The following is a 12,195-nucleotide window of genomic DNA, read 5'->3' as shown; positions in this document are numbered from 1 at the left end:
ATTACTACTTCTTACTCCACTCTAAGTTTAACACTTTAGAGGAAAAACTTCCTTTTGAACAATTATGTAAGCATGCAACATAATACAAATCATTAAGCAATTTAAGAAAAAAAAAAAACATAACACAAATCATTAAGCAATTTAAAGGAAAACTATTAGTCCATTTACAATATAGGAATTATCATGCCTTGTTAACTATACTATAAATTCCATCCTTCACTTTATATAAACTTCTCTTTATGCAAACTATTCTCATTATACTATATATAGTAACTATAAATTTATCAGTCCTTCTAATACAGTCTTTCATGACAAAAAAAAAATTTGCATAAAAAATAAACTCGCATGACTTCTTTATCAGTATAGTGCACTTGTTCACATTTCCTTTACAGGTTCCCTGGCTTCCTTTTCATATCAGGTCTTGGGCTATCACTTAGAGGTTTTGTGGACACTGTTGTCTACTTTGAAATGACTTGCGGAGCCTGGAGCTCGATTTCCATGGTCAGACGATCGAGGCCTTATGCATTCTGGTCCTGTGCTGCTATTCCCTCTGTAAGTTTTCAGCTCCAGTGGCTTCCCTCCATGACCTCATCTGTATTTGACGAAATCCATGGATCGACTCATCCTCTCCTCTTTATCTCCTGGCATCAATTCTACCGATGGTCGATAACGATTCTTTTTTTGTGATTCTTATATTTGGTTTTTTGCGGGACCCTGGACGAAGGTTTGAGGTCCCGAACATTCCCATGCAATCTGTCTTGGTCTTTGTTTAACGCAGACATCTGGTTCTCCTAAATGCACATTTAATCCTTTTTACAGAATAGCGGAACTGCATCTGATATATACTTCTCTCTTTTACCATTGACCTTGAAGCGGTATCGGACTGACTTAGGATACAATAGGTTTCCTTTTCACTCTATACTAAATACTAACATCGATATATTTCCAATTTCAAAGGCATTGCCCTTGAACTTTCAAGATATCTTCTGTTTACATAATTTAGTATGTTAATTCCTCTGGGTTTTAATGCATGGGCTTTTGGTATTACTTACATAGACAATTACAATGTATTTTCAATTTCTACGACACTGCCCTTGAAATTAACATATTCATACATCTTCTATTTACACAATTTATCATGCTAATTCCTCTGAGTTTTAATACATGGGCTTTTAGTGTTATTTACATATAAAATTACAAGTTTACATTTGTGAATTTTGGATGTGACCCCTGTAAAAGTCGATGCAAATAAAAAAATTGGAAAAATTTATGTTGCATCGAATTTTACAGATGTATTATTTGTCAGTTCCTTGTAGGGATTCCTCAGAGGTATTTCATAGCAAGTCCCCCCCCCCATCTCTTCCTTTCTCTATCCTCCCAAACAATAGATCTATTATTTGTCAGTTCCTTGATCTACTCAGCTGCTACATTTTGATCTTCTAAAGCATCATATCTTGGACTGTGTTCTGGGGGATGCTAAGGTTCCACAAAACACAGTCTAAGAAATGCTGCTGAGAAATAATAAGAAAACTTGCTTCTAAGAAATTTTGTAGAGATTCCTCAGAGCATACATACTTGCAAAACTTGTATTAGTTGCAGTTTCTAAATAAAAAACAAAAAAAAAAGTGAATGAGGAAAATAAGTACTATCTAGTGAAACTGTGCGTGTTATGTGGGATTTTCTGTTCTTGTTAGAGAGCATTACTCATCAGTTATTATGGTGCAGTGATGGTGTTATTGCTGTAATTATTTATTAAATGTATTCATCAATATGAGTAAACAGCATAAGTTAGGTTTATATATATATATATATATATATATATATATATGATAGAAGTGAGTAAAACTACTTCTGATACTACTAATGAGCACACTACATTGAGTGATCTGAGTATGCATTCATACTGCAGCAGAAAGCATGGAAGACCATTCACCACTTTATGTTGATTTCAAAATGCAAGTTTCTGCTCCCACTTAAAGGGAAAATGTTTATGTCTCGTCTTCTTTGGAGAGCAGAGTTTTTTTTGTGTGTTTTTGGATACAATCAGTTTTGGCAATACAATAGATGTTCTCTCTATAAATGAAGAAGACATTTTGGTAGACTGTTCCTCAGACACAACATTGAACAATTTGAAGAAATTTATCACTTGATAAAATTTGGTTAAAAGTTCATATTGAATATGGGCCTTTAAGTGAAACGGTATTTAGAATCTGCTCCCCCCCCAACCCCCTTTTTCTTCAATATACTGTATGTATACAAAAGTGAATTCTATTCTCAACAGTTACAGCATCCCTAATGAAACATCACGTTGATAGTTTTTTGACGTTTGGTACAACTTGCATTTCTCATCATGATTTTCACATTTAGTGAGTGAATATTTTTATTAAATTGACTTATTTCTGGAACACTTGTGTTGATTTATTATTTGTAATATTATCTGTCATATGTTTTCTTGATTAAAATATTTTGTACATAACCATTCATTGTCATAATTTCCTTTCCAATAATTTTTTATCAAAATTTTCACAGGATTCTGCAAGAAAAATATTTTTATGTAGGATTCCATAATCTGAAAAAGTTTAAGAAGCACGGTTCCAAAGTATGTCTTAGTCATCCACACATATCGTGGTCTTCCTCTGGGGCTTTCTCCTGCAATTTTGCTTCAAACACTGGTTTTTACTAATCTTTCGTTTTCCATTCTGTTTTAAATGACTTTATATTTTTAGATTATTTTTATACATTCTTGAATATTAAAAATGTCACTTTTTTATATATATCTTTTTTTTGATATTGTTCTGCCACTGAAATGATCTACTGACACTTCAAATGTTCATCAGAACTCTGGTATATTGGTTTGATAAATTTATTTTTATATTTATTTATTTCATTTTATCTTTTTAAACTCATTTCTCCATTACATATGTGAAGATTGGTTTGAATACCGCATTGTATAATGTTAGTATGATCTTTAGGGTGATTTCTCTCTTGTTCCTAGGAGCCTCCATAGTTCAGTCAGTATCAGTGATGGTCTTCAGTTGGAAAGGCCTAGTTTTGAATACCGTCTAGAATGCATGGAATATTCATAAGAACTTTTCACTAGATGATTACTTAGCTGATCTCATATTGCATGGTTTGCAAACCAGTTTTTCATCATAACAAACTAATCAGAAAAACACATGTAATTGACAGAGATAATGTCTTTCTTCATGGTTTTAGTTCTATGGCTATAAAATTAAAACTAATCTTGCTCCTTATAAATCTTTTTTTTTTTTTTTTACAAGCTTCCCAGTATATCTGCCTTATTTTGTTATTTTTTATGTGACTCCCACTCTAAATGGTTGCCAATCTGTAGTACAGTATGGTTAGTGAGTTGAGGATATTTTCTGTATTTTTACTGGTGTTTATATAATTTAGTATTATATTTCAAAATTCAGAAATTTTGCTCTAGAGACTGAACATGGGACTCCTTCAAACCACTTTCAGGCCACCAATAAACTGCGTAATGGTATCACATTGGATGTTGAAATTCATCTCCCACCTAAACATTCCATTCCATGACAGTATTCAAACCTATTGGTTGGAGAGCAAATACATTAACCATTCAGCCAACTAGGCCAGCCAGGTTTTAACTAAAAACTATGCCTAAATAATAATCAGTTATATAGCATTCATTACAGAGAATGCAATTGATTTTAAGAATCTGTCTCATTGCTTGTTTTTGTTTGTCTTTTTTATGACTGATTTTCAGACAAAAATTTTAGAATTATCAACTTCTTGATATGTACTCACAAGAGGTGTTCGGGCTACTATGATAGCACTGTTATGTTATTAATAATCTCATATCAACAATTCTCATATTTTGTTCTTCTATGGTCCTTTTGACTGAATCAATCCACCTACACCTTGGTCTTCCTCTAGGTCTTTTTCCTGTTATCCTGGTATCAAACACCTGCTTTGCTTACCTTTCTTCTCTCATTCTATTTAAATCATCATACTACCTTAGATTGGTCCTGCTCACACATTCTTGAATGCAAATAATGTTAGATTCCTTCCTAATGTCTTCATTTTTAATATGATTCTGCCATTGGTGCCACCTATGTTCAGGCTCCTAATTTTTCTAAGAACTCTCATATGCAGTCTGTGCTTTGATATCAAGTGCTTTATTTTTAACCCAAATCTCAGATCAATAACTTAAAATTAGCTTAAACACCATCTTGTTTACTGCTAATTTAGTGTTTTGGCTAATTTCTCTTTTATTTCATATAAATTTATTCAACTGGCTTCCCACCATATCAGTTTTGCTTATTCTGTTGTTGATTTCCAAATTTAATCTGCCACCTTCACTTAAACACTGTGCCTTAAATAACTGAAATATTTTACTTGTTCTATGGACTTTCCATTCAGAATGTAGCTGAAGTTTTCTATGTTCCTACCTATTTTCATAGTTCGTCTTTTTATTGCTGATTTTCATGCAAAATTTGTTACAACTGTTATTCAATTTAGTTAGAGAATCTTGGAGACATGCACTGGACTAAAGCTACATCATCATCTGCATAAAGCAAAGAACTAAGTTTGATATCTCCAATTGTAATATTAATAATTTTAATAATTAATTATAATAATTTTAATGCAACTTTCTTTCATAATGTGATCCTATAGATGATAAGAGTGGAGATAATGTGCATCCTTGTCTTACCTGATTTTACATTAAACCATCTTCCTGTAATCCCTTCACTTTTAACTGCTGACTTACAACTTAATTATTGAATATGTATCACCTATATAATGTTCCATTTACCACATATAACTGTAGTGTTTTGAAAAGCTTTTCCCTGTGCACCTTGTTGTATGCCTTTTCCAGATCTGCAAAACTTAAATATAGATTCTTGTCATATTTCCATGATTTCTCAACTATTTGTTGTAAATTGAAAATCTGATCTTGACAACAACCTCTATATTCCTGAACCCAGCTTGTTCTCCCAGTTTCTCTTGCACTTTTTTTTCTCAGCCTCCTCTTTTCTTGTGCTCTTTTTCGGTATACTTTACTACAGCTGTTATTTTCTCTAATCTTACCTGGAACACTCAATAATTCTCACATTCAATTTTATTCCCTTTTTTATAGATGGGTATGATGAGAGCTCTACTCCAATCATCTGGAATTTAACCTTCTGGCTGGGCTCTATGAATTATGCAGAGTAGTCACTGCAAAATTTTTATTTCCATATTGGAGCATTTCTGGTCAAATATCATCACTGCCCTTTCACATTTCTAGTTTTTTATGGCTTTTTCTACCTCTAGTTATTGATATGTATTCCTGTTTGCATTCCTCTCAAAAATTTTCTACTGCTGTTCTATTACTACTTGTTTCATTTAACATGATAAAGGCACTCTTTCCTGCATTTCTAACTTTTTCGATAACCTCCAGAACATTTTGCCACTTTCCTGATGTTTACTTTCTTACCGAAATCTTCTGATGACTTTTGTTTAGTTGCTGTAGACTTATTTGCTAGGAATGTTTGGTATGCTTTTACTTCTTTTTGAGGACTGCTTCTTTAACTTCCTTTATACAATATGGCATTCTTATTTTCTATCCTTGCAGACAACTTCACTACATGCCTCCCTACTGAATCAGTCAATGACTTCTTCAGAGTTTGCTACTGGGAATCCAAGGTTTGGTTCTTGTTGTTGAACTTTCATTCTTTCTTTTCAATGTGCTGTTCAGTTTTATCTTACTTAAAAGTAAGTGGTTACTTCAAATCCTTTGTACACTCTTGAATCCTAAACAAGCATGAAGATATCAATATCAGCAATAACATAGTCAATCGGGCTTTTCTTATTTCTTGTATCTTCTCTCCATGTGAACTTGTGCACATCTGTATATTGGAACGTGGTGTTAGTAATGACTAGTCCATTGAGCAGAAATCCAGCAGGTACTTATAATTATTATTTTTAGCATTACTCTTTTCTCCAGATTTTCCCAAAACATTTCTATATGCCTGGTGGAGTTCACTTCCTACTCTGTTGTTTAGATCTCTAACAAGCACCACTTTTTTATCTTTGTTTCAGAGATGCCAATTATGTCCATAGTACTTTTCCATGTCAATTTCGATTTGTTTTCCATTAATACTCCTTATACTGATGTTTGCTATCTTCAGTTCAGAATTGTTAATGTGGGTAAAGATTTTCAAGCATCCTCATCTCAAGTATGCTGGAGAAAGTTTTCCTATACCACCATGAAATTCTTCCATAATTCACACATTTTGTAAAGGTGTGGTGAAAGATCTATTCCAGATATCTCAGATTTAACCTTTTGAATTTTCCAGTGTAGCTGCTGGAAACCTTTCATCAGAAGAATCTTTGACAAACTGGATACCAAAAAAAAAAGTCTCCTGTCTCATTTCTCCAGTTGTTCTGAGCTTGATGTTCCAGAGATTATTCCTTTTCCATGTTAGCTTTCTGTTCTCGCTTATTCCACAGATATATATCCTATTGCATGGAAATTAGCCTATATTCAACCCATTCCTAAGAAGGCAGCAAATTTTTGCCATCTATCATTCAGTTACACTTACTGAGTTCTTTCTAATATAATGAAAAAAAAAAAAAAATCAGCGAATGCCTTTTTTTTTTAGAGAACTGAGTGGGCAGTTCAATCTTCACTGGTAGCCAATCAGAGATAGATGGCCCAAGGCTATCACTAATTAAGCAGTCCGCAGTGAAGATACAGCACAACAAGAGCTGCCATCTCATGGTCCCTAACATAATAGTTTTAACGTCTGAAATAGTTTGGGTTCTACAGTCGATTTTCTTGAGTTTATGGGACAAAAAACCTGATTTGCCAGGAGAAAAAAAAATTGTTTGCCCGTGCCAGAGATCGACTAACTTGGGAACTGGTTGGAAAAAAAAAAAAAAAAGGCTTAGTAAAAGTTCCTCTAGTCACCGACTAGATTTGAACTCAAACTCTATCTTTGGGAGGTTTAGCATTGAGGATTGCAAACACCACTGAGCTACACAGGCTCTAATATAATGAAGAAAACTATTGAATTTTTGAATTATTGAATCCTCTCAACTAAATAAATATTGCTGGCATAGATTTCTTGAATATCAAAAGTACATCCAATATTGTGAGTCTCATACATCATAGGGTTAACCTAATAAGATCATTTGATGAACATGTGAATTGTTTGCAGAAGTCATTTAAGCATGAACAGTTTTTCAAAGAGCTCTGAGGACTGGTTACATTTGCAAATAAGTGCTGCACATAGTGATAATGGATGAGTTGAGGTCTGATATACAAGATGGACCACCATAGTGTTTGATATTTGCAGACAGTGCCATACTGATTGATCATTAACCAGTCAAGAAAAGGTGAAATAAGTTGGAATTGAAGAGAATGCTTGCCTAATATCTCACTGGCCTATGAGTGGAGATGTACTAATGAGATGTGATCATGGTGTCAAAGGAAGATTCTGTAGGAACGTGGTGAGATTACTTATCATGTTATGGAACAAAGTATGCACTTGGGGGGAGGGGCTGAAACAGAGATTTGAAATCTGAAACAGATTATTGAGATGGATGCTTGAAGTCACAGGAAAAGACGAGAGAGAGAGAGAGAGCATCAGAATTTGGCTGTTGGTAGCAGGAAAATATAGGAAAACACCCAAGATAGATTGATTCTGAGAGGAGAAAATTGAAAACATTCATTCAGAAGATGGGTATTAGAGATGGAGTTCAGAGGTGGAGAAAGACCAAGAACAACACGGGTAGAGTTGGTGAGAGGAGATGTGAGATGTTAGGGATGGTAAGAATTAGCACCAAAGAGGGAGGGAAAGCACTTGAGAAGCCTGTCCCCAAATAGCTGGGATAAAGCTATGGAGATGATCTTAAATTGGTCTATCCACAGTAATCAGAAGAGGAGACACTTTGAATTTTAAATACAAATTTGAGTTTAATCCTTTGAGTATTCATTGTTTTGATATCAAAAGAAAAAAAAAAAGTAATTAAGAATCTAGACATTTGGAAATACAGTAATAAAAAGTAACTTCATATGCAGTTTTACTGCTTTCAAATAACATACTTATGCATATTACTTTGCAGTTGTTTACAGATTTTATTGTACTATCTGAAAATGTGCATGTTGCAGATATTTAAACTGACACATACCAAAATGGTTGATTCATATTAATTCATTAAACAAAAAAAAAAAAAAGTTATTTTATTTTTTATTGAAGTTTTCCATATAAAAACTCTTCTCTTGCTCATTTCCTGTTTTTGTCATTTACTACAATGAATAACACTTCATTATTTACATTTTAAATTATTATCATAATCACTTTTTCATAATTGTCATAAACAAGGTAGTGAATTAAAATTAATAAAAGTAGATTTTTTTAGCTTTTTTTTTGCAATTTATATACTCTGATTTTTCTCGGAATTTTGATCTTTGTATAGCAAACAGTTTGCCTCTGCATTAGATGAACATCAGAAGGAAGAAATTAGAAGAGAAAAAAGAAGGTAAGATGAGTTAAATTCTTTAGAGTCCAAATATTAACCTTTGCATAGTGAACATCAGTTAACTCCTAATAACTTATAATGTGTAATTCCTAATAACTTATAATTGAATTATAAGTTATTAGGAGTTACACATTTAATCAAATCTCACTATAATGAACTTGTAGGTTAAATAAATAAATAGTTTGTTATAGCAGAATGTTTGCTATTATCTAGTGAATTTACTTTGCAGCTGTGGCTGGAAATTTTAGATAATTTATTATGAATGTATTATGACAGTGCTTGCTATAGTGAGTTTATTATATATAGGAAACAGAAGCTAACACAACATTAGACAATGATAAACTATAAAATATTGCATTAATTGCCAGTCTGGTTTAGGCTGAGTGAATAGTGTAGCTTTTCTCCAGTTGATGGTAAGCTTAAACCCAACTGGAGAGATGAATGTCTAAGTGGGAGATGAATTTCATTACCTGATGTGAGATTACCATTTCTATTAAAATCCACCCCCTCATTCAATCAGGTCTAGCAGTTAACTCCCCCTACACACACCCACACCATCATGTCTTTGGAATGAATTTTTAATTGTTCATTTGGCAGTTGAGTAGAGTTATTTCTTTATGATTCAAATGCCCTGATAGATATAAGTTAAGGATTTGAAAATATGTGAAATTGAGAAAATTGAGAAGTGTGTGTGTGTGTGTGTGTGTGTATGTATGTATGTATGTGTATATATATATATATATAAATGTACACACACACACACACACTTATTTTTCAGGAGATCTAAGCTTTCGAGGGACCCTGTAACCTCTAGAGAGTGCATCCCCTAGGTGGCCAATAAGGGAGTCCACCGGATATGGTGAGGTGGTCCAAATATATTGAATGAAGACTTATGGGCCATAAGGGACAATTATCTTGATTGTAAGGGAAGTGGCACTCCCATTGTACCTTGGCTGGATCTACCCCCTTCTTCCTCTACTTTGAGGACGATCCACTCACTTTAATCTTTCCTGTAAGGCCTTATCAACAATTCTTCTTATTTTATTATTCTTATGCTATTAGAGTACTCGAGGGCTGTTTATTTATTTGTGTGGGTTACCCCCCCATTCCTCAACTGCCTCTAAGGACTGGTTGAGCCCTCCTAATGAGAGTTTAAGTACTATATTCTATGACTGTAGCCTGTCTGTTCACGGGGCAGGTTTGCCTGCTTGTGGGATGAAAAACCCCAGGGGGCGGGAAACCTGCTGTCCATGCCCAAGATTGGCTAACTTGGCTATGGATGAGAAAGCTCCTTAAGTTCCTCACGTCGTTGATGGAAATCAAACCTAGAACACTCTTTCCCCAGGCATATGGTTGTCAAGTGCATAGCCAGTAGGCTAACTGCGCAGGCACTCGAGGGCTGTAGGGCCTTTCCATTTCTGGCCTATATTTATGATCCCTCTAAAATTTTCTCTTTCCTCTTCAATATACCCTTTTCCTCCTGTGGGTTTAAATTTGGAAGAAGGCAAGTTCAGAAGCCTTAAGGTAGCAGACCCACCACTGAACTGTCCATCACCAGGATAGTAACCTGACATAAAGAACACCAATTTACTTCTAAGCCAATGGAGAAAGGTATTTGAAATGAATCTATGGAAAATGACCCTGGAATGGAAAATATAAAACGAAAATGGAAACAAAATAACAAAATATAATACATATAGCAAACTGGAATGTAAGAGAAATAGCATATAAAGAAATAGAATTAGATCAAATATTAAATGAAAGAAATTTTCAAATAGCAGTAATCACTGAAACAAAAAAAGAAAGTAAAAAGAACTATTAGAACTAAAAAATTGAATGTAATATATATAGTGGAGTTGACAAAGACCAAAGAGCACAAGCAGGTGTTATGATTTTATTATTATCATCATCATTATCTGACACCTCCAGGTAGTCTAAAGACTCATCGAGTGAGGGCACCTACTCTACAACTCTGTCTCCACCACTCAATCCACCAACAGTATCTATTACCCATAACCACCACCACTAGTATTTTCAGAGACACTCACAAACATCCATGCATACAGAGGGATTCGAATCTGCAGCCTTTTAGCTGGAGAGCAGATACGCTAACCTCTCGGCCAACCAGGCCGCCACATTTGGATTCATAATTCCCTTTCAAAAAAACAGTTAATGATCTTTTTTGGAAATACAATGTTAAAATTGTAATAACTCTCACAAAAACACACACAAGAAACAACAAATGAAAGAAATAAGAGAGAACAAATAAAGACTAAAGTCCTATGAGGGGTACCCTTTATAGGTGCTGTTGGGCGGGAGGCAAGAATTAGTTTCCCGAAATTTTGGAAAGTTTAATATAACTATATTTATTAAGATTAGTTTGATGTTTTTAGTCTGCTGCAGTTTCTAAAAATAGTCTAGTTTGCATTTGCGTGATGGAGCATGGTGGTTTTCTTCAATCTGATTCTGTGTAAGGTATTGAAGGCATGGTCTGCTAGACCTGATTGACCATAGTTGTGTGTGTGGCAGATATATTTTTTGTGTTCTTCTAGGCAGATGTTAGTAGATCTCACAATCTGACCATAATATGATAATTTACTAGAACAAGGTATTTCATTTTGTTAATGTTAAAATTTCATTCTCCTTGTTTTGGATACTCCTAGCATTTGTAAACATACACACTAGCTCATTTCTCTTTCTATAAGAAGTCCGACTGATATCACTTCTCAGATATGACTTCCCCACAACATCCTTGACTTTCTTAATTCTTCCTTGTTGTGCTTACACATGTGCTCCCTATCATCTACACTTCCCACAGTGTCTCCCTCTCTGCCCTGTGTTCCATCTCTCTCATTCTCTTCTCCCATTCCACTCACCTACCTTACTCTCCTGCTCTTCCACAATATCTCTTGCTTCCTCAGGTCTTACATTCACTTGAGTCATTTTCTCTTGCAGCAACAGTTTCTCCAACTGATTCACACCAAATCCATTCAAATGTAGCCCATATTGTTTATACATTTCTATCCATCTGCCCTTCAAATTCATACCACATGTTCACAAAATGAACTCCTTTCTCCTCACACAACTCTGCTAGCATACCATTTATAATCTTTGCTCGCATTCTCAACCCATCATTATCGTACTTGGGCAGCATGTTGACTACCTTACCTATCACACTTATCATTTACTCTCCTTAATAGCCTCATGACATCCCTCCTTACATTCTTTTTGTTTGTGCCAACTACTACTACCAGCTCTTTTGCATGCATACTCCTCTTATCCAGTGGTTCAATCACCCTACTCATTCTACCTACCAGAAAACAGACCTTGTGCACCTTTTCACTCACCATATCTCTTATCGAATCCCCATATATTGTCCTCTCAAATCATTTTATTCTTAGCAATACTCTTCACCAGTATATTTTAAATGCTTCAATTCTTTTCCCAGCCTTCTGCTGTTATACTCCAAGTCTCACAACCATATAAAAATGTGCTCCAAACAAATGTTTTTATAAATCTTTTCCATATGTCTTTACTTATCTTGAAGTAAATGATATCTTTTTCTTTAATACTCCTTTTGCCATAGGTAAATTCTTCTTCTTTGGATTTCCAATTTATATTTTTGATCTTCTTGAATAGTTCCTCCCAGATATGAATGATTTTACTTGTTCAGTATTCTTACTT

At 34.3% G+C, this 12,195-nt stretch overlaps 1 protein-coding gene across 1 annotated transcript in view; it reads left to right on the top strand.

Moving 5' to 3' along the window:
- Positions 1-12,195, top strand: part of LOC150107421 (transcription initiation factor TFIID subunit 1-like) — a 688,572-nt gene that overhangs the window by 573,251 nt on the left and 103,126 nt on the right. The window contains exon 32 of the mRNA XM_090391849.1: positions 8,449-8,511. Within this exon, the coding sequence (XP_090247975.1) occupies positions 8,449-8,511 (63 nt within the window). The remainder of the gene's footprint in view (positions 1-8,448; positions 8,512-12,195) is intronic.

The sequence above is a fragment of the Typopeltis vanoorti genome, chromosome 4, assembly GCF_054136105.1.
Source record: "Typopeltis vanoorti isolate ZY-2024b chromosome 4, IOZ_Tvanoo_1.0, whole genome shotgun sequence".
Lineage (NCBI taxonomy): Eukaryota > Metazoa > Arthropoda > Arachnida > Uropygi > Thelyphonidae > Typopeltis > Typopeltis vanoorti.
Note: the sequence above shows the minus strand (reverse complement) of the source record. Positions and strands in the feature narration are given on the sequence as shown.